Source organism: Carassius carassius, chromosome 50 (genome assembly GCF_963082965.1).
Source record: "Carassius carassius chromosome 50, fCarCar2.1, whole genome shotgun sequence".
Lineage (NCBI taxonomy): Eukaryota > Metazoa > Chordata > Actinopteri > Cypriniformes > Cyprinidae > Carassius > Carassius carassius.
In genome coordinates this window covers 19,376,180-19,398,216 of record NC_081804.1, presented here as the reverse complement: position 1 = coordinate 19,398,216, position 22,037 = coordinate 19,376,180, and the positions used below count along the sequence as shown (strand labels likewise).

Below are 22,037 nucleotides of genomic sequence, written 5' to 3'. Positions count from 1 at the left end.
TGTTAAAACAGTTTCATAATGTCAAACAGTTTGAAAAAATTTGTTTGTCAATGACAGAGTACATCACAAAACCATACATGCAAAATGTCATCATACTTTGTTTTCTTAATGGCCCACTTTGAAAATTAAGATTTTTACTGAATAGATTAGACTCCACTGTTGTTCACTTGTTTTTGAATATCTAACCCATCTCAATAGATGAGAACAGGTTTCTAAACTTCTGTTCAAAATCATGAGATAAAAATATCAGGCATCATGACATATGTAAGTGAAAAATACTTCACCTTGTCATTGACCTGACTTTCACTGAGGTTTCTTAAGAGCTGATCGATCGATGTATAAGGCAGCCACACCAGGGATGCTGTAGCTGAGAGTGGCCGCTGTCAGGAAATCAAAGGAAAATAATAAATCTACTCCGATTACTGTGCAGAAGTAGATGTTTAACAAATTTGCAAAATTCCTTTTGCAAAAAGTGTAATAATCCAGTAAGACTGGATTGTGAAACCCGCCTTTAATGATATATACATTTTACATTATACAGTTGCTGGTCATATAATTAGAATATCATCAGAAATTTGTTGATTTCACTAATTTCATTCAAAAAGTGAAACTTGTATATTATATTCATTCATTACACACAGATTGATATATTTAAAGTTTATTTCTTTTAATTTTTGATGATTATAACTGACAACTAAGGGAAATCCCAAATTCAGTATCTCAGAAAATTAGAATATTACTTAAGACCAATACAAAGAAATCTTGGCCAACTGAAAAGTATGAACATGAAAAGTATGAGCATGTACAGCACTCAGTACTTAGTTGGGGCTCCTTTTGCCTGAATTACTGCAGCAATGTGGCGTGGCATGGAGTCAATCAGTCTGTGACACTGCTCAGGTGTTATGAGAGCCCAGGTTGCTCTGATAGTGGCCTTCAGCTCTTCTGCATTGCTGGGTCTGGCATAGCGCATCTTCCTCTTCACAATACCCCATAGATTTTCAGCAGGAAGCATGAAGTGCTCTAAAACTTCCTGGTATACGGCTGTGTTGACCTTGGAACTCAGAAAACACAGTGGACCAACACCAGCAGATGACATGGCACCCCAAACCATCACTGACTGTGGAAACTACACTGGACCTCAAGCAACGTGGATTGTGTGCCTTGATGATATTCTAATTTTATGACCAGCACCTGTATATACACATATACTTTAATATTTCATAATACTGTACATAGACATACCATTTTTTTTCAAATTGTTTATTCAAATGATTGATTAATCAGATTTTAAAAAAATAAAATAAAAAACTATTTCCTGGAATTTATTGAAATAAATGGGTTATTTCAAAGGTCTACGACTCCCAAATATATATTTTACCAATGTTTTTTGTTAAAAATTATGTAGGAAAAGTAATAGATCAATTTATGACAAGAGTGCACCCTCAAAAATCTAAATTATAACAGGAGTTTTGACCTTTGTTTAAAAAAAAAAAAAAAGACTTCTTCGTTGCCTTCTTTTTATCACATTTTTATATTAAGTTTTTAAATATTTAAGTTATATATCAACTGAAAACTTAATTTCAAAATTCATCCTTTAAAACCCATTTTACAGACGTGGCCAAAAGTTTTGAGAATTACATAAATATTGGAAATTGGAAAAGTTGCTGCTTAATTTTTATAATAGCCATTTGCATATACTCCAGAATGTTATGAAGAGTGATCAGATGAATTGCATAGTCCTTCTTTGCCATGAAAATTAACTTAATCCCAAAAAAACCTTTCCACTGCATTTCATTGCTGTCATTAAAGGACCTGCTGAGATCATTTCAGTAATCGTCTTGTTAACTCAGGTGAGAATGTTGACGAGCACAAGGCTGGAGATCATTATGTCAGGCTGATTGGGTTAGAATGGCAGACTTGACATGTTAAAAGGAGGGTGATGCTTGAAATCATTGTTCTTCCATTGTTAACCATGGTGACCTGCAAAGAAACGCGTGCAGCCATCATTGCGTTACATAAAAATGGCTTCACAGGCAAGGATATTGTGGCTACTAAGATTGCACCTAAATCAACAATTTATAGGATCATCAAGAACTTCAAGGAAAGAGGTTCAATTCTTGTAAAGAAGGCTTCAGGGCGTCCAAGAAAGTCCAGCAAGCGCCAGGATCATCTCCTAAAGAGGATTCAGCTGCGGGATCGGAGTGCCACCAGTGCAGAGCTTGCTCAGAAATGGCAGCAGGCAGGTGTGAGCGCATCTGCACGCACAGTGAGGCCAAGACTTTTGGAAGATGGCCTGGTGTCAAGAAGGGCAGCAAAGAAACCACTTCTCTACAAAAAAAACATCAGGGACAGATTGATCTTCTGCAGAAAGTATAGTGAATGGACTGCTGAGGACTGGGGCAAAGTCATATTCTCTGATGAAGCCCCTTTCCGATTGTTTGGGGCATCTGGAAAAAGGCTTGTCCGGAGAAGAAAAGGTGAGCGCTACCATCAGTCCTGTGTCATGCCAACAGTAAAGCATCCTGACACCATTCATGTGTGGGATTGCTTCTCATCCAAGGGAGTGGGCTCACTCACAATTCTGCCCAAAAACACAGCCATGAATAAAGAATGGTACCAAAACGCCCTCCAACAGCAACTTCTTCCAACAACAGTTTGGTGAAGAACAATGCATTTTCCAGCACGATGGAGCACCGTGCCATAAGGCAAAAGTGATAACTAAGTGGCTCGGGGACCAGAATGTTGAAATTTTGGGTACATGGCCTGGAAACTCCCCAGATCTTAATTCCATTGAGAACTTGTGGTCAATCCTCATTGAACTTGTGGTCAATCCTTTTGTTTGTCCACCTTTGGGTGGACAAACAAAAACCCACTAATTCTGACAAACTCCAAGAAGTGATTATGAAAGAATGGGTTGCTATCAGTCAGGATTTGGCCCAGAAGTTGATTGAGAGCATGCTCAGTCGAATTGCAGAGGTCCTGAAAAAGAAGGGCCAACACTGCAAATACTGACTCTTTGCATAAATGTCATGTAATTGTCGATAAAAGCCTTTGAAACGTATGAAGTGCTTGTAATTATATTTCAGTACATCACAGAAACAACTGAAACAAAGATCTAAAAGCAGTTTAGCAGCAAACTTTTTGAAAACTAATATTTATGTAATTCTCAAAACTTTTGGCCACGACTGTAAAATCAAACATTGCATTACCATGTAAATGGTACATCAATATCATGTTACAAAATGTTTTCAGACATGAATTATAAAAATGTTGGTTTGTATCATGCACATTCAAGTCTATCTTCAAAAATGTGAGTGACAGTAAAGGGGGTAAACTAATTAGGGATGCACGATACAATTTTTTTCAGAACAGATCTGATTCCAAGAAATTTGTATTGGCCATCTGGTCTTTGACGTTCTCATTTAATGTAAGGGGAAACTTATCTACGAAACTTAGCAAGGTACATTATTATCCTTACATTATTGCGTAAATCTGTGTGGGAATTCATTAAGATGAAAGTGAAAAGAAAAAAAAAAGTCAACGTTGTGACATTTGCCAAGAAATGGTAACCCATACTTCGGAATTGGTGGTCTGCATTTGACCCATCCAAGTGCACACAAACAGCAGTGAGAACTAAACACACCATGAACACACACCGGCACAGAGACTCAAATCTGCAACCTTTGGGTTACAAGCCCAACTCTCTAACCATTAGGCCACAGCTGCCCGATACCACGCAAATCGAGAATGCTTCATTCTTTCTTCTGCTGATTATTAGGTCCAGTGTCAGTGCTTAGTCAGTCAATGGGGATCTCTTCATTCAAACACAAACCACTCAAATCTGCAATACTGTACATTTGATTTTGTTCCAATTGCCATTTATAAGATTATAAGGTTCGCGACTGTCAAACGATCATTTCGAGACGCTCATAGATTTCTGCATGTATGTTTTATTAACTTTATTTGATGACAATTTATAACTAACTGTACAATTTAACAATGTAATTATGGTAGGTTGACATTAAAGTTATGTGTTTTTCATTACCTGTTTTATGTGTTTTTATTCATATCTGTTTTGTGAAAGATCTGTTGCATAAATAATTTTAATAATAGAAGCGCATGTATATTTTTACGATTTCTATTGCATTAATTATCAGACAAAACAAATCTTTGAATGTCATGTATAAGTTGTATCATTTTACAGTATCCTTTTTTCACTTAAAAAATGTGTTTGATGCAAAGTTAACAGGGTAAAATGTTGTGAAAATGATGGAACAAACTGATGTATGTGCACAATAGAGAAATGGGTATTAGGTATGTGGTTCACACAAGCTCAAGATATGTTCACGTTTTATTCTACGACATAAAACACAACAGTTACACCCTGCTCGTGATTTTTTTTTTTTAAGTTGTAACAGTCCATAGTTCTGTTACCATGGTTTTAGTAGGTTGTAGTACTACTCCTGTCAACTAGGGATCCTAAATTGCTATTCTCCTCTAGCTTAAATCCCAGTGAGGTGGTAGAGGAAAGAGAGATCCGTATGGTGAAGTGGAAGAATGGTTTTCTCCAAGTATTCAATGCAGTACAGTCCAGATTGAGAAACGTGTTTCAATCTCAATCATGTAAGTGATTTTCTGTTTATTTAAGCCTTGTATTTCTCATAAGTACTTTATTCAGGTATTGTAATTTTGTTTAGCATGGTTGCTCTGTGTAATATGGGGTTGTAAGCAAGCTAACTCACTTTTTTTGTACATCCTATGTAGAAGGACTCTTTAGTATTGGTAGTTAATCACTGCTAATAGGAACAATGGGGATGTGAGGAGCATTTCCACTTTGACACAACTTCATGGAAACCGATCCTGTTTATCCTGTAAACCTGGATCTTTTTGGGAATATTCATTCTACAACAACTAAAGCCTCAGTTGGGAAGCACATGGTGGATGGTTATCGGGTTGGATTAGTCTTTGATGGTCATTGAACAAGACATTGTCAGTTATCTTCCTCTACATCCTTTACGTTAAGTTCAAATGACATTCTCCAAAGGACAGTTGGGATTTTAAAAGGACAATGGTCGTATAAGGTTTTTCATACCAAAATTCACTTTGGTTTGCTATGAGGTTGGTCTTTATGCTTACGGGTTTTGTTGATAGCACTTCCAAGTCTTCTTTAAATGAGTATGCTGATTTATTTTGCTTCATTTGCCCTCTATGTTGTTATTGCCCATTCTTAATATTCAAAGATAATCTGGTATAACTTTTCTACCTGTGTTGGTACAAACTTTATTTCTTATCTTGATTGAACAGTATTTTAGGTGCTTATATTAAATGTGATTGGTGGGCCCCTCCCTTAAAAATTATCAGTAGCTGTGCCTTTTAAAAAGAGGACGGTTATAAAGTGGTTACTTTTTTTTTTTTTAAAAAGGCGGTTGCTAACAAGTTTTTAAATGGGACTACAGGTGCTGTCGGAGACATTAAACTTCAAACTACAAAATGTTTTCTAATTTGTAGTTCAATTAATTTTAGAATAACTAATTAATAGATTTCAGAATTTTATATTGTTCTTCAACAATGTTTTTTTTTTTTTTTTTTTTTTTTGCTTTGCCCTGAAAAGCAATCCCCAGGTCTTTGGATGGAAGATGCTCATTTTATCTCTTTCCTATTTATGTATCCCAGTGGAGACTCTGGGTTTGTATCAAAGTAAATTAATATTATGATTATTCAATGTAAACATCACATTTATTGGCTTTACATGGTCACAGCTAAAGTGAAACTGTAATGATGCATAGTGCTTAAACTTGTTTAGGCTAATGTTTTTTTAAACATTTGAAAATACTGCTTGCTAATAGTGCATTTTTCTCTCTCTGGTCAGCTCCCAGTTAAACAAAATAAAAATAAATAAAAAACAGGGGAAAATATATAAGGAAAACAAACTTGAAAAAATATAGTTACTGTTGGGAAAATAACTTTGCTTATGGTACTTGCCTTAAATGGATCATTTATTATTATATTAAAGGCAGGGTAGTTAATAAATTAATAAACAACTTTCTTCCAAATTGGTTTAAACTTTCTATATATATCAATGCATAATTAAAATGTAAGTACTCTGATAAAAAGAGTATAAAAATCGAGTGACTCTAGACCATTTAATCTGTATTAAACACAGCTCATTATTTCCATTCGAGACGAAACATAGGATTGGCTTAGGCGACTGTCACTCTCTCGCAACCATGGCAACCACCCTTTTGCCACACATGACCTGCCCACTTGCGCGCGCACGTTTGATTTGAGGAATTCAACAGGCACGGATCCTAGGAATACCAAAACAATGGCAGAGAAACAGCAAGCAAAATTCACAGTACCGGCCTATGCAGTTAGTGAAGGCAAACCAGGCAAAAAAAGGAAGACAGTACAGTACAAGAAAAGGCAATGAACAAAAAGTCTTTGGATAAACAAAGAAATAAAACGTGAGTTAATATCGGCGTGGCTTTCCAGCGATGGCGAGAACTGAGGGAACTCAAGGGGCTGAAAAGTGACTCCTTGATGGCTTTATTTCTGCTGGACAGGTAAATCTTTCTTTTTGTATTTTGATCATACATATTTTTTTTGTTTATTTTTTCATGAAGCATGTGTCATTAGCACACATAGCTGCGTAATATAGCTAACATAACATTACTTAGCGAGCCGTAGTAGAGGCTTTGGAAGGAGCCCAGAAGGGAGGGGGTGGAGTGAATGGAAATAATGAGCTGTCTTTAAAACAGTCGTGAGAGGTCTACAGACACTCGATTTTTATACTTTCTTTTTCAGAGTACTTACATTTTAATTATGTATTGATATATAAATAAAGTTTAAACAAATTTGGAAAAAAAGTGTTTTATAGATTTTTTACTTACCCTGCCTTTAACCTATAATCTTAAGTCATTTTTCATATAGTTTTTTTTTTTATATATATACATTCAGTTGAATTCTTTCAACACGTCTAAGTTATTATTAGAATTTATTCCTCCCTGCCTGATGGCACTTTCGTCCCTCACGCAAGCACTGACAACTCCTCTAAGTAGACTAGTATGTAGGCTGCAGTGCTCTATATGGGCAGAATTGCAATGATTCTCGCCCCTCTTTATACTCTTTTTATAATCTATGAAAAAGGACATGAGGCTGGAAATTGTTAGAGCCATAGCTAAGTTTCAAAGAACTTTATGCTTCAGAGAAGGTAAGTGCACTAAGCAAGGGTATGCATGCACTCCATATAATCATTCAAATACATTATGATAATAATTAGGGACCGGATTCACGAAAATCTTAAGAAATAAATTAATAATTTATTTTATAATTTATTAAATAGATAAATTCCACTAAGTTTGTAAGAATGTTCTTAAATGCAATTCTTTAAAAATTCTTAAGTTCTCAAATATATTCTTAAGAACATCTTTATTTTTTTTCTTAAGAAAACAACAGCCGTTATTCTGAATGAATAAATGACAATGATAACTCACACAATTTACTTTTTGCGCTTCCTAAAGGATTACCCATAGAGTTTCTAAAAACATTACCCTAATAATTATAACAAGCATGCACACTATTTTTGTTTGTGAGTTTGACTGGCGCCCAGGTTCACGTTTTTAATGCAGGGTTTTTTTGAACAGTTACTTTAAAAATAGCCTCAAACTGCAGTGATGTTTCATTTTTTTTTTTTGCTATAAAATTAAAGGCGTTCAATTAAACCTCCCTATAATCTGACTCTTTTTAGAGTTGCTACTGAGTTTAAAATCAGCAAAAAGCAGGGTCACACATAGGCTAATCATCATGACCGATCTTGTTTACATTAACGGTCATCGATCACTTTAGAAAACTCGTGCACATCCCTAATCCTACTATGTAGGGGTGTAAGAAAATATTGCTACACGCGAGTATCACAATATTTTGTTTGGCGATACTGTATCGATTCTCAAAAACGTAATCTTGATTTTTAATTTTTTTAAAAAAATAATCATACAAGATTCATGGCAGTTGTTTCATTTTGAGTTCAAATCCCAACCGCTAGATGGCAGTCTTCATCTCTGAACAAATCCTGACTGATAGGAAATACTAGTATTAGAGCATGCCACTAATGTTAGCATTAATGTAGTTCGCTGCTAATAATGGAAGGTGAAAGAATTGTCCCAGTTCATGTTTTGGTGTACAAAGCTGAAGTGTGCCGTCATTTGGTTGTTTGTTGAAACGTCCACCAACGTCCATCCAACATCCAACTGTGGCGCTGGTGCTGCCCACTGTTGGGAACGTTACTTTAAAAAAGTAATTAGTTATAGTTACTCAGTTACTTTTTGGAACAAGTAGTGAGTTAGTAACTGAATTACTCTATAATAAAAGTAACTTGTTATCAGGGAAAGTAACTATTTGCGATACTGTAAAAAAAGTTGCTATATGTCAAAGATTTTTTTTTTTTTCTTTTTTTTTTTTTTTTTACAGTTTTCACAAGTCAGCTAAAATGAGTAGAACAGACAGGTGTTCGTACATAACTTTCGATATTTATTGCACGTCAACAGACAGCAAAAGTTTTATCCTGCACTTCAAGTATTATCTTTGTAAGAAAAGTGTTTTTGGCCACTAGCTTAGTAGATGCGTGTGTATCACATTACATGTACACATTACATGCACGTTCTTGCCTTTGACCACAATGAATTTGAAGTAGTGCTTTTATCTCCACCTTGAAAATGCCAACTTTTCATTGCTTGCCTGACTTGCCATCTCTGCTGCAGCTGCAAATCTGTTTAGCTGTTGCATTCATGCATGTGTGTGTGTTTGGTGCCGCTGGCGTATAAACACTGGCTCTGATTGGCTACCATGAAACAAATGACTCTGCCTTAGCCAATCATAATCGCTTATCTTATCTTGTTATTAACCCACCTCCTTACTCGCTGTATGAGCCAGGGGTGCGTTTGGATTACATAGATTATTAAATCAATAGTAATGCACCGCATTTAACGTTAACGCCATTGTAACGACGGGACAAGTAATTAGTTAGATTACCCCGTTACTTAAAAAATAACGTCGTTACCTAATGCCGTTCTTTTAAATGGCGTTATTCCAAACACTGGTGGTGCCTCTGTTCTGCTGCTGAGGTTCACGCGGGGCGCAGCCATAAGTGGGAGAGGCACTCCACGGTCGCAGCTTCCTCTCATTTTGGGGGCGTTTTGTGCAGTCAGTGCAGTACTCCCGCCACGGTTTTTGACGACAGTAAAATTAGTTTTGATGTTTGACATTAATTAGACTTTTTTTTTTTTGCCAATTAAACTCTTTGTGGCTGTTATGTTTTGAGCCAAAACTAACTATGGCCTTTACGTTGCACAAGGCTTAATTTCTAGAAAGAAAAAAAAGATTACCATTTAAATTAATTAAACAATTTAACTACATGACATTAGAATATAAAACCAAAACCACAGCCCTAATTATATGTAGCTGTTGTTGTAATGCTTAAATATAACAGTTAATTTGAAATAACCCTATAAATTTATTAAATAATTCGTACTGTTTGGGATTTAAAACCAGTCTGGGGCAGTCCTAAATTTAAGAAGTTATTTACGATGGTTTTTAAGAAGATTCTGTTCAAAAATTTGAATTCTTAGGTTTTATCTTATGAAGAATCTCAAGAAAAAAAAAGATAAGAATATTCTTAAAATAGATTTTTGGGAATAAAAAGTGTTCTTAACTTTTTTTCTAAAGTTAAAAATAAGAAGAAAACGGTAGTTAAGAAGAAATTTCTTAATGTTCCGTGAATCCGGCCCCTGAAAGCACAATTATAAAATTTAATAACTAATAAACTAATAAAATTAATAACATTCATATCAACTGTAAAGAAAAATATAATTACAAAAAGGAATACTATCATAAAGAGCACATATTACAATGTTTTTGTTTTTATAAAAATGTAATGTGGATTAAAATTCATCCACAGAGTAAATATTTATCATGGTTTGGTATTATCAAAATGTTTCGAAAAAGTTCAAACGTTTTCAGAAACGCGGTGGTGGTGATGTTGAAGAAGAGCGACCAAGTGATGTAGTTCATTTATAGCCTAATGTTGGTGTATTTTAGGCTTAAAAATTCATAAGTTATATTTTTTGCGAACATTATCTTGAGGACAAAACGTGCAGTTTAATTATCTCTCGTTGAACACAGTGCTTATTTTTTTGCAATAATCCAAAAGCCTATGGAAAAATCCTATTGGCTTTTTGTAGAGAGAACCAGTTAGACGCTAACAGCCGATGCGCCTATAGGGGGACGTCACAGTTCCCCCCTCTATACAGAGCGGCCCTAAGCTCTTAGGCAAATCACTATGCACAACGAAGCACTTGAAGCAGCACGGAGTTACAGCAGTCTAGGGCTGGGCGATATACAAAAAAAAAAAGCTATCTCGATATTGTCAAATTTTTTACGATATTCGACATATATCTCGATATGTTTGCATTTGCATTTAAATAATAAAAAATAAAACATGATTTTCTTTTGCCCATTAAAAAAAAAACAAAAAAAAAAACATTTAGATTAAACAGCTAATTTAAGCAGTTAAAAAATCTAGACCAAGAGATCACTTACTGCTTTTTATTAAATGAATACATGTAGGCCTATATGTAACTGAAGCAGTGCAAATTAAGTAACAGTTACAGAAAGTGCATTCTGTCAACTTTTTAGTGCATGCAATTCACAATTTAAACTATGCAACTGGGATAAGTATTTTATTTTAATTTTTTTAACAAGTTTTTTAGCTAAGAACACAAGTCTGTCAACTGTCTGTGGTTTTAAGAGAAGCTCTGTGGCATGAAACTATGTTCCTACTGACACTAAAAACCCTCTTAGATGGGGAGCTAGTTGCTGAAGCACATAGCTATTTCTTATATATAAATATATATAAATGAATACCAAAGATTTTTGCATTCTCTCCGTCTATATTATGGAAACTGGTAAACATATCAGTGAAATTCCCCAATAGTAATTCCAAATGGCCATAGCCTATGTTTCTCTATTCAAACATCAGCGGTCGAGTAAGTGCATTTATTTTGCGATCACAAAAGCAAACAATACAGTTGAGATCTCACGACAGAACACAGACCGGCTGAACGACGCTTTCATTAGATCGCTCAATTCCAGCTTGTTAATGTTTTCAGATTATCGTCTGCGGCTCTTCCGCAATGAGGAGTGAGCACGTGCGCATGGTTGCCAGATTGCTTAAAATAAGCAAACACCGGGCAGAAAATGTATCCTTGTAACAGTGGAGCTCTGATTCGGAGATTTAAACTCTTGTTATCTGGCAACCGCTATCATTACAGCTCTCGTAGTAGAGGGGCGTAGAGCAGTCAGCAGTTACAGGTTCCTTTTTTAGTCATTCGGCGCGTTCTTTTGGGAAAGTATGCTTGAATTTGAAATATTCGATATTACCGATATATTCAAATTGTACATTGTCGTCAAAATTATTCCGATATTATCGCTAATATTCGATATATCGCCCAGCCCTACAGCAGTCCACATAGAAAAGTTCAAAGCACAAAGGGAAAAGATATTGAAGTGAAGTATAGTGTATTATAACTGTTAAACAAAGTATTCTCTTTGAACAGTTTTACATTTCAGTATCTGTGCACATGATTCAGTGCTCTCTACTCCAGTGTAGTGATCTAACAGATAGCTGGTTGAATGTATCATGCTTTAGAAACGGCACTAAACTAATTTTTTTATGGAAAATCATTGATCTTTATCTACAGATCAAGTATAAATCATAGAAACACTGAATCATGTTGGAAAGAGAGTTTCATCTTGACTTTCATAACCGAACACCACATGCAGTTTGAATACTGACTGGAGGATGACAGACAGCCACGGCAAAGAGAAGGGTTTAAGTGAACTTGAATTTCAACTTAAAGGCCATCTTTCAATTTAATTTTATAACTTAATTTATACAGAATATTGTATGAAAATGTAAATGAAAAAAGACGTACATAAGAATACATATGTTTTACAACACCCACGGGCAGAAATTAAATAAAAAAGTGCCTATTCTAAGCTACGCTCCAAAAAAACGCCTTTTCCCAGAGAACGCGTCATATGACGTAACGACAGGCAAACATAGGCGCTGCAGCCCTGGTTCTCAGTGTGGGTTTACGTAGTCTGAGAGGTGGAAACAGAAAATAGAGATTGTCGTTATCGTTATTATAGTTATAGTAGGTTTGAGTTGTCACAATGGTGAATTCTTGTGTTTGTTTTGGATGCAACAACTCCAACTTGTCTGGCCATCGGGTCCACCATGTCTGGCCATGCAAGTCCACCTGCAAAATCTGGCGGGAGTGAAGAGTCTAACGTTAATGTTAGCACTAGCAGAGAATCTGCGCGTCGAAAACGGGAGCTTTGCACAGTAAGTCTTATAATACCATATACAAATTGTTGCATCGAAATGTAGCTCTGCATGTAATTTCTGCAAATGTATTTTTCTTGACGTTATAATGGATTAGTCTTGGCATGGCACGAAAGCCCGCCTAGCTGCCGTCAGCTTACTCTTGTTACACCCCATGAGGCTGCACATGAGCCTCCTGCCACTTATTTTATTGAGCTATTAAGACAAGGTTCCAGAAAATTTTATTTTTTTTAATAAAAATTTTATGTGGTTGCATTCGCATATTACTACTCTGTTAAATTCACGCATGAATTTTCCTGCATTTAACTTGTTTTAGCGCCCGCCAAATTTATTTTTTTGTCCCGACAAAGTCTTATTTGATCGGTGAGTAATGTAGATGAACTGCTGCCCTTGTGACAGGGCGCATGTTTGACTGAAAGAAAGAGCGCGCACTTTTCACCGTCTCCAAAATGCATCCAAGTAATTCTTTACAATATTAGTTTTCTTAGTTAAATCGGATTTGCCTTGGTTTTCTTTGACTAATCGAAGCTGGTATCAACAAGGCACATGCGAGGGAATGCAGCCCGGGACTACTTTAAAAAGATTTTGAAAAGATTAACAGTCTTTTAAATAATGCATGAATGGGGGACTTTCATGAAAGGACTAAATTTTTTAGAGTTCAAAGTTGTGATCTCGGTCTGTTTTCAGATTTTGGGAGAGAGTGCTGCCAGCAAAGACGGGGCGGGTGCGACTGCCACTTCAGATCCTGATGGAGATGGAGACATCTCTACAATGGACCCTGAGCCAGAAGTGGTCCATCGTGGATCACAGTGCAACATAAGATGTTTACATCGTTCATTAGGTAGTTAGCTTATATATCTAGCATTCACCATACAAGCCATAAACAATCACAAATAAGGATTACGTCAAAAATTTTCATGATCTCCATGGTTACTATTTTGTCATTTCCACTTTTCAGACAGTAAACATTAAAAATTAAGAACTTCATAATGTATGAAAAATATTTTTTTTACTGGGTTGCATTAGATGTGCATGTGTTGTTACCAATGAATGTACAATGGTGAACAATTATTAAGATGAATCTCTTTCATCAGGTAGAGATTCAGGTGTTCAGGTAAAGCCTCAGATGGTGGATGTGGGGACTCAAACCGAAAGGTTTGAGCATCGCAGATCAACTCCACTGGCCAGTCCTGAACAAAGTGATGATGAATGGTCATTTTCTGATATCATCAACCATTCTGGTGATATGTCATGGAGTCCAGGGGAGGAGATGTTGAGAGAGTCCTCTGAGGAGGAACCAGAAGAGCTGGAATCTCTCTGTCACAGTGTCTGGGTTGTGTTCCCTGGGTTTCCACAAGGTGTCCTCCTTTCTCACGGTGTCTTTCTCCTTATCACTTCCTGTTCCCTTATTTGGTCACCTTCCTCCTGTTTAGTAATCGATTGTTCCCCACCTGTCTCCTGTTCCCTCATTATCCTTCTGTGTATTTATACCCGGTCTGTCTGAGTCTGTGTTACGGAGTCCTTGTTTAATGTTGATGTTAATTCATGTCCGTCATCTTGCCTTGCCTTGCCGTGTGTTCATGTTTTGTTTATGCTTTGGATTTGTTGGATATCGACCCCTGCCTGGACTGTTTATTCTCTTTGGATTATCCCTAAATTAACACCTTACCTGCAATTGGTTCCCTCACCTGTGTTTTCTGTAACACCGAACGTGACACTCTCAGTGACCCAAAGTAAAAACCTTTTTATTAATGGAAACTGTGTCTGATGTCATAGTCAGAATTAATGTGTATTTTCCTTTTCTTGGTTTCAGTGCTGTTGACAAGCTCATTGTTTGCCAGAGGCAGTTGCTGTCCTTGTTCACAGTTTGCCCTGCATGCTGTGGGGAAACCCAGGGAATGCACCCGGATGGAACTTTCATAAAAGTCAAGCAGGTAATGTCTTTGAGTATTGAATCTTCTATCATCTTTCAGGCCTGCGGAACTTGTGGTTATGAGCGTTACTGGCAAAACCAAGAGAAGGTGCATCGAAACATGCCTGCCTGCAACCTTTTACTCAGCAGTGCCATCCACTTCTCAGGTTGCATGGCTACTCAGACAATCAGGATGCTGAAGCTGTTTGGAATGCAGTGCATAAGTCCCGGCAGTTTTTTCCGCCATCAGCGCTATTACACTATCCCTACCATCGTGCAGGCCTTGAGGAATGAGCAGAGGGGGATCATCAGGGAGTTGAAGGAGACTGGGGGAGGATTGATCCTGTCTCGTGACTGCAGGTAGAATGGTCCAGCTCACGTCACTGATGTAGAACAGGTCAATGTGTTTTTGCATTAACCTATAAATGTAACTGTTTTTGACGTTCTGAGATCAGATTCTCCTGGACACTGTGCCAAGTATGGTAGCTACTCCTTGATTGAGGATCGAATTAACAAAGTTCTGGATGTTCAGCTTGTCCAAGTAAGTTGATGTCACACAGAAATCTTGTGTCTGATTTAGTTACTGATATTACAGTTACTGTTCAGTAATAATCAGTTGGTTTTACAGAGCTCAGAAGTCCCAAGCAGCTCTTGGTGTGAGATAGAGGGTCTAAAGCGGAGTATGCAGTTCCTGATGGACCAAGACGTGCAAGTGTCTGCTCTGATAACAGACAGAAATCGGCAGGTAATGATGCTAGGAGAGATCTAAAGCTGAACAGCATTGACAGGCACAGTATCACTCAAAATAAATTCTATAAAATCAATTTGTGTTTTAGGTGGCCAAGTGGGTCCGTGAGAAAATGTGTTCAGAAGGAACAAGGCATTTCTTTGACGTCTGGCATATTGGGAAAAGTATGTATTGTGATGTTGGTAGTTCTATATAACAGACTTGTTTTTGTAGTTAAATTCACTTTCCTAATAATTAATTTGCTCTGCTCTGTTTGTCTGCTCTGGAACAGGTGTACAGAAAGCACTGGATGCTGCTGCAAAAGAGAGGGACTGTGAGGATCTGAAGCTGTGGAGGCCTGCCATTATCAACCATCTCTACTGGACCGCAGCTTCCACCCCTACAGGAGATCCAGATGAGATGCAGGCAAAATGGCAGAGTATGATAAATCATGTACAGGACATACATGAACACAGCACTCCTGCATTTACCAGCTGCGCACATCCACCGTTGGAAGGAGAGGCAAGAAACAAGGAGTGGCTGGAACCAGGTACAACATAATAGCCTATGTTAAAAGATGTCAAATGTTTTGAGGCTAAACATTTTTCTTAGTGCTTGTAAATTTTAGTTTGGTTTTATCAATACGTAACCCCATGTGTACTAATAATTACTTGTGTTATGAAATGCGAGAGATTATATGACAGAATACGTTTTATTCAGGATCACCAGCAGCCACTAAACTGGAGAGTGTAGCTGCCAGGAAAGCACTGGTAAAGGATATTCGACAATTGTCACCTCAGCATCAGACATTCTCCCTGGAGGCCTACCATTCCCTTATTCTGCACTTTGCTCCCAAACACACTGGCTTTTCTTTTCTTGGGATGTACAGCATGTAGTGTTATCACTTAAAAGTATCGATACTAATAAAATTAGTGTTTTCTTTTTTTCAATTTCAGGAAATTATGACAGAATGAATATGGCTAAAAACTAATGCAGTCTTGTATAGCAGACCAAAATGTTATAGATTGATAACAGCATTACATATTGTTTGCAAAAAAATAATTGCAAATATGAGTCATTGTCTTAGACCCATTTGAACTGAAAACATTAATGTCATATATTTCTGTTGCATTTCACTGCATTGGGTTAGCTTTGGAGACCTAATGTTCTATCTACTTATCTCGTACAGACTTTTCTTGGCAGCCCTACATTTCAATAGTAATGGCAACAGAGATGTAGCGCGAACTAGTGAGGTTGAGGGACGCTACGCTGTTCGCTACCCACGGTTTCGGAAAGGTGGCTGAGTAGTCCACCCCATCAAGGAGAAACCATCTTACGGTTAGTAGTTTCACTTAATGTTTTTCAATATCTTTTTTGTGTGAATATCTTTTTTTTATGCGAGTCAACCATGTTACTAAATGTTTTCTAAACATTTCTCTCCTCAAGGATACGCAACAAATCTTATGGTCTCTCTGGTAGAGGGATACTGCAAGTCACCACAGGCCCTACAAGAAAGCAGTGCCATCTTGTCCTCTGCTGCACCGCCCCCCCTCACCTCTTCAGTCCAGAAGGTTGCCAAGGATGAGGCAGTCAGCCTCCATCTCGCACGACACTCACGTTTTAACATGTAATAAAAGATCAATTTTACCAGTACAGTTTGTTTCACTATGGATTTATTAATCGTCTTCCAAGCGGGGCCACTGGAAACCTTTGTATGTTTGTCCCTCCTCTGCAAACTGCCTCCTTATTGCTGACACAACACATGAAGGTATGGCTTTCCTAATGTCCCTGCCTATTATTCCGTATGCCCAGCGGACAACCTGCCTGTATGCTGTGTATCGGAACTGCCTGTGGTGTAGATTGGGACATAATTACATTTTGATCATACCATGTTTTCATAGTAAACAATTCCAATGGTAAATATTGCATGTCCTGTTGGCTGATATTCTACTGTACTACACAACACCAAAGTTGTTTTTATAGGAAGTATATGGAAACCACTGAGTTTAAAAACCTGCTTCCTAATCACTCGCCTTCCCTCCTTGTAGCTCTAATGGTTGGTGTAAGACCTTGTAAGAAACGACATGTAGACTACTTACTTCCTAAAACTTGGGTAAATATGCACTGTAAAAAGACACACCCCCTGTACAATATAGGCTGTCAATTAGATGCATTTATCTGCATGCCTTACAACCAGTATCCCTTCACGTGACAATAAAAGATCCTTGTTACAATGACTATTTACATGAACAGCATATTCCCGTCCTAGCCGGAAGACTAACTGCTTTCATACACATACTCCACAGTACATGTGAGATCATTTACATAATGTCCGTCGGAAATACTAAGAGGTGAGTAGTATAACAGCCGACTAAGTTCGGAATTCCAGCTGTTCGGTTATGTTGTTTAGATATACGGCCCAAACGCTTGACATCTGCAGAAGCAGAACATGCGGACACCTAGGTCTAAAAGCAGTTACTGATTAAAAATCAGCTAGCAATTTCTACAAAATTCCCCGATAAACTATGTTGTGTAGAAATGCACAGAATTTCTATCCCTATCCAGACTAGCTGACCGTCACATATGTAAGCTATAGCCTACATCCTACAACATTCATTTAAAATCTGGGATCTAAATTAATTATTTTAAGACACATGTTGCTGGCATAGATGGTGACAATCTACATGGATGCTTGAAAAACAACAAAGTCGACAGCAATATTGCTAAATATGATTTATAAAAGATACTGCAATTTGATAAACATGGAGACATTAGCCACAATTAGCTTTAGCCTGTGGTCATTCACCAAGACACCTGCCCAATTCTCAACCGATTCTCCTCACACCACAACTCTATCTCTCTCCTCTGTCCATTTACCAACGGAAGTAATTTTACTCACAATTTCTTTAAAAAAACTGTTTTAATGCACATTTACGATTAATTTCTTCACGCAAGTCGAATTCCTACACTATTTATCTACACGTTCATTCACAGGGATCTTCAACTTGAAAGATGGGCTTTAAATATTCATTCTCTACTATGAAACGGCTTCAGAGCACCTATATTATAGTGCACAAAAAATTGAATGGTCCTTTATAATGTTTTGTGGCTTTCGAGGGGCTTAAAAAACAGAATAATTTACGCAAAATATCTGATTTGGATCGGTCTGGTCTGACTGATGCCCAATCAGGCAGAAAATGGCAGTATCAGAGCCGATACGGATACTATCAGATCAGTGCATCCTAAAACTAATACACCCACAAACTGCAATTATGCTTTATAAGATTTTAAAAACAAATGTGTATTCATTATTTGTATTCTTAGCAATTAACGACCGTTAGGTCAAGAACAGACCATAAAGTTTTAATTTGGTTTGGATTGTTGTGAAAAAGAAATCTTGAAAACATACCTCTATACCAAAATACTGATGTCCCTTTCCAAGCAGAGCATCCACATACTCCAGCACAAGCTCAGCTGCTGACTCCAGCTGATCATAGTTCAGATAGAGACGCAACAGCGCTGCAGCATCAACTTCCTGAAAGAGAACCACAACCACCCTTTGTGTGTTATACAAACAGAGAACAGGGATGGTGTAGAAATCATGTCTGTAAGCATACAATAAGTAAAGATAGCAAAGTAAGCTTTGCTTTTATGTTAATTTATTACTTTTTAAAAACATTTTTTACAAGCCAAAACATTTTTACATTTTGAAAAGCACAACAGCAACAGATCTGTTCCAAGTAAATTTGAACAATTAACCCATTTTTTTAACAATTTTTAAAAATTAACCCATTAGAAATTAAAAACCATTTCTACCATGATTTTAGATCTCCAATTTAAACACACAGTCTCCTTGAAGACTAAAATCACTTCACTAACACTCCAGTGTGTGACAATAAAATATTAAGCTTTGATATTTGTCTGTGCAGGCAGTCATCTCTATTTCTTAATAAAAACACGAAGTTTTGCAGATTGATTAAAAAAAAAAAAGTCTGAAAATTACAGCCTGTTTTTTATATTACAATTATATTTTACAATATTACTCCTATGTCAAAAGATCATGGAAAATATCTATTAGATGCAATGCTAAAAAAAATTAAAAAAAAATAATCATCCACCTTGTAGGCATTAAGTAGCCAATCAGGCACTGGCACTCCATGTGAGAGCAGCTTGTTGATGACACCACAATGATATTGAGCGTTCTGTGAGGGATATTTCTCCAAATAATGAGCTAACAGCCGCCAAGCTTCATCTGTCGCGCTGTGTGGAGAGAAATTAAGTTTAGGAAGAAGGAGTGAAGAGTTCATTGCAATGATCAAGGTCAAGGAGTATTTTAACAGACCTGGACTCTTTAGTAGTAATGACAGTTGGCAACTGATTGGTTGCAAGCCAGTTCCACACCTCCGTCTGGTCCTGATCACCTTTATACTGCAGTTTAATACACCTATAACCAAGAAAAATATGCAGTGCAGAAATCAGAACAAAAAGCAGCCAGCTGATTTTGATTAGACAGTAACAGGATTGATCAACTTACTTGAAGGTCAGTCCTTCAAATACAGATGTGAGGGATAAGTAAAAGGTCTGACATAGTGTCAAGGCTGTGTCAAAAAGTCCTGCTTGTACCAGCAGAGCCACCATCTCTTGTGAAGATGCACCACCTGTAAGAGAAATAACACCAGGATAAAGTTAACTTTTTAAAAGAACTCAGGAAACGGTTGCCATTATTCAGGCAAAATGTGTTTGCAAATATAAATAATAGCATTAAGTATAGCCATGCAAAGCGCACCCCATATGAAAAGTTTATAAATGAGGGCATATTCATAATGGATCTCAATTTAAACAGCACTGAAGGGCAATATAAAAAAAAATTATTTTCATAATAGTTGAAGGTCAAAATTTAAACTATATTGATTAATCGCACAGCTCTTTTGATATTGATAAAGGCAAGATAATTGAACAACAATTTAAAAGCTTCTTCCAAAAGGAAGCATGTCATTACCTGCAATGGCGGCTGAAGGGGGGTCCTGCTGAGCTAATGTCAGACGACTCCGAGCAAGAACATACTCTTTCTCCAAGTCTTTCAGCTCAAGAATGTCAATCTGTTGACTTACTGTGATCACATGACAAAAAACTTGAAAATTTGTAGCATTTAAAAAAAAAAAAAAAAAAAAAAATCAACCAGATGTTGCAGATATAACTATATCAAAAACCCACTGATTAACAGATTATTAGGCCAATAGTTTTTAAAATATACAAACAGTATTTCAAAGAAAATTATAAAATATAAAATATTATGTTGCCTCAATTCATAATGTGGTCCATAGAGAATCAAGTACACAGTGTACTCACACAAGACATGGTTGCCTTAAACTAAGCGCGATTATCCCCCCTCCCCAAACCTGCTCTCCGGGCCGGAGCACTTTTTCATCATGTATGAGATAACGGAGAAAACCACTTTCACTAATATTCTGCCGAATAATTAATAAATAATTTATAATATATACAGTGCATTGTTTTCACTTATGTATCAGATTATTATGGAGGTAGCTGGCGTTAATGAAATAATTGCAACTTTACTCGCAAACTACATTTCCTGTTCATCAGTAAGGTATGAACCAGAGCCATTATAAACCTAAATCTACTTGATTTTATTTATTTAAAATTGTAGTGAAGTAGTAGTAATAGAATATGTTTGCAGGCGTAATGTTGACCGTAGCGCACACTAAATAGTATCTGTTCTGTGCTCCAGCGCGGTAAATGTTCACACTGCAGGCGTACCGTACCTGAGCACGGTTTCAAGACTCCTAGTGTGAGTACACTAAGAAACCAGCTATTCATTCAGCATCTGTGCTGGCTAATTCAGGTAATGATTCATTAGATTAGATTCATTCAAAACAGTAATTTGAGAAAGAACCAGAATCATGGCCTATGCTACAATGGTCATGCTATATGTTTTGCATGCAGCCAGCAATCAGCAAAATTGCAAAAAGTATGCAATAACCATATTAAATTTTAATCATCTTCAATGATTGTGCTTGTATCAAGCCTAAGGTTTACAACTACCTAATATGTTAAGTGGGGGGGAGGGCACACAGAAAAATGTAAAATAGATGAGTGTTGATCTTCACCTCTTAATAATATGACAACAGAGTATTGTCCACACAATTTTACAGTGTGATTTGGGGAGGAATTACCTGGATTTGCAGCAAATTCGCCATCATAGTTCCTTTTTGGTGATGTGCCTGGTCGTTCATACTAGTCAAAAGTCAAGTCATGATATATATTAAAATACATTATGTTACAAAATTATGTTATAGATGTATACACAAAGAGTACTGTGCAAGTCTTAGGCACATTACATGCTTCAGAAAACTTGTGATGAAGGAATGAATGAAAATGCAAATTCACTTTCTGAGAGCAGGTGGCGCTTTGGGAACTTGGTTACTGCTGTAAACAAAGCAGCTGCACTTATAAACACTAAAGCAACACCATGTAACTTTTGCTCACTGTTTCCTCATGTGGTTGATAAGTGCAATTGACCATATGCATGATTACTTTCGGTTTTAGATAAGCAAGCTCAGTCGTTTCAGGTCAACTGCATTGTGCCATAAGGGGAGCTCCATTTACTCGGTTTCTCTACATAATCCATTCAAAATTTGGAGAAAGGTTTTGACCAAACATCCACTTATACCATTTCAGGAATGACCGACACAAATTTAAATGTACGCAAGAAAATGTGTTAAATCAAGCCGCGAGTCATTGCTATGATTGACAGTGAAAACAGAATGAGTCATCTGATCTGACGAGTCCGTCAACCTCATTGCTCTCTGCTGTCTTTAACGATGACATCTTTACCTGTGTCGGCCACCGTAGCTTCTCTAAAGGGAGGGGTGAGCGGGGGACTGAGCTGCTGGTGCGAATTCACAACTTACCACTAGATGCCGCTAAAAATTACACGCTGTACCTTTAAACAAAACTGCAGCAAAAACTCTGTGTTG

At 37.0% G+C, this 22,037-nt stretch overlaps 2 protein-coding genes and 1 long non-coding RNA gene across 3 annotated transcripts in view; 2 read left to right on the top strand and 1 right to left on the bottom strand.

Annotated features, from left to right (window-relative positions):
• nup160 (nucleoporin 160) overlaps positions 1-22,037 on the bottom strand; it is a 111,289-nt gene that overhangs the window by 350 nt on the left and 88,902 nt on the right. The window contains exons 28-34 of the mRNA XM_059545723.1: positions 21,234-21,294; positions 20,039-20,149; positions 19,574-19,697; positions 19,382-19,483; positions 19,158-19,299; positions 18,449-18,574; positions 285-380 (exon numbers count right to left, since the gene is read on the bottom strand). Of these exons, the coding sequence (XP_059401706.1) occupies positions 285-380; positions 18,449-18,574; positions 19,158-19,299; positions 19,382-19,483; positions 19,574-19,697; positions 20,039-20,149; positions 21,234-21,294 (762 nt within the window). The remainder of the gene's footprint in view (positions 1-284; positions 381-18,448; positions 18,575-19,157; positions 19,300-19,381; positions 19,484-19,573; positions 19,698-20,038; positions 20,150-21,233; positions 21,295-22,037) is intronic.
• On the top strand, positions 12,302-13,629 carry LOC132133516 (uncharacterized). The gene is made up of 3 exons (XR_009429164.1): positions 12,302-12,400; positions 13,088-13,241; positions 13,507-13,629. It is a non-coding gene; the product is annotated as an uncharacterized LOC132133516 (long non-coding RNA).
• On the top strand, positions 15,002-16,588 carry LOC132133445 (uncharacterized). The gene is made up of 6 exons (XM_059546271.1): positions 15,002-15,057; positions 15,149-15,224; positions 15,332-15,589; positions 15,760-15,931; positions 16,229-16,377; positions 16,486-16,588. The coding sequence occupies exons 1-5, from the start codon at positions 15,007-15,009 to the stop codon at positions 16,341-16,343; spliced, it is 672 nt and encodes a 223-aa protein (XP_059402254.1). The 5' UTR covers positions 15,002-15,006; the 3' UTR covers positions 16,344-16,377; positions 16,486-16,588.

Excerpts from the sequence above, each read along its gene's own strand:
- LOC132133445 (XM_059546271.1), top strand. The coding sequence starts at position 15,007 with ATGGACCAAGACGTGCAAGTGTCTGCTCTGATAACAGACAGAAATCGG. Across the intron at positions 15,058-15,148 it reads TAACAGACAGAAATCGGCAG|GTGGCCAAGTGGGTCCGTGA; the intron begins GTAATGATGCTA and ends TTTGTGTTTTAG. Across the intron at positions 15,932-16,228 it reads TTTCTTGGGATGTACAGCAT|ACTTTTCTTGGCAGCCCTAC; the intron begins GTAGTGTTATCA and ends TATCTCGTACAG.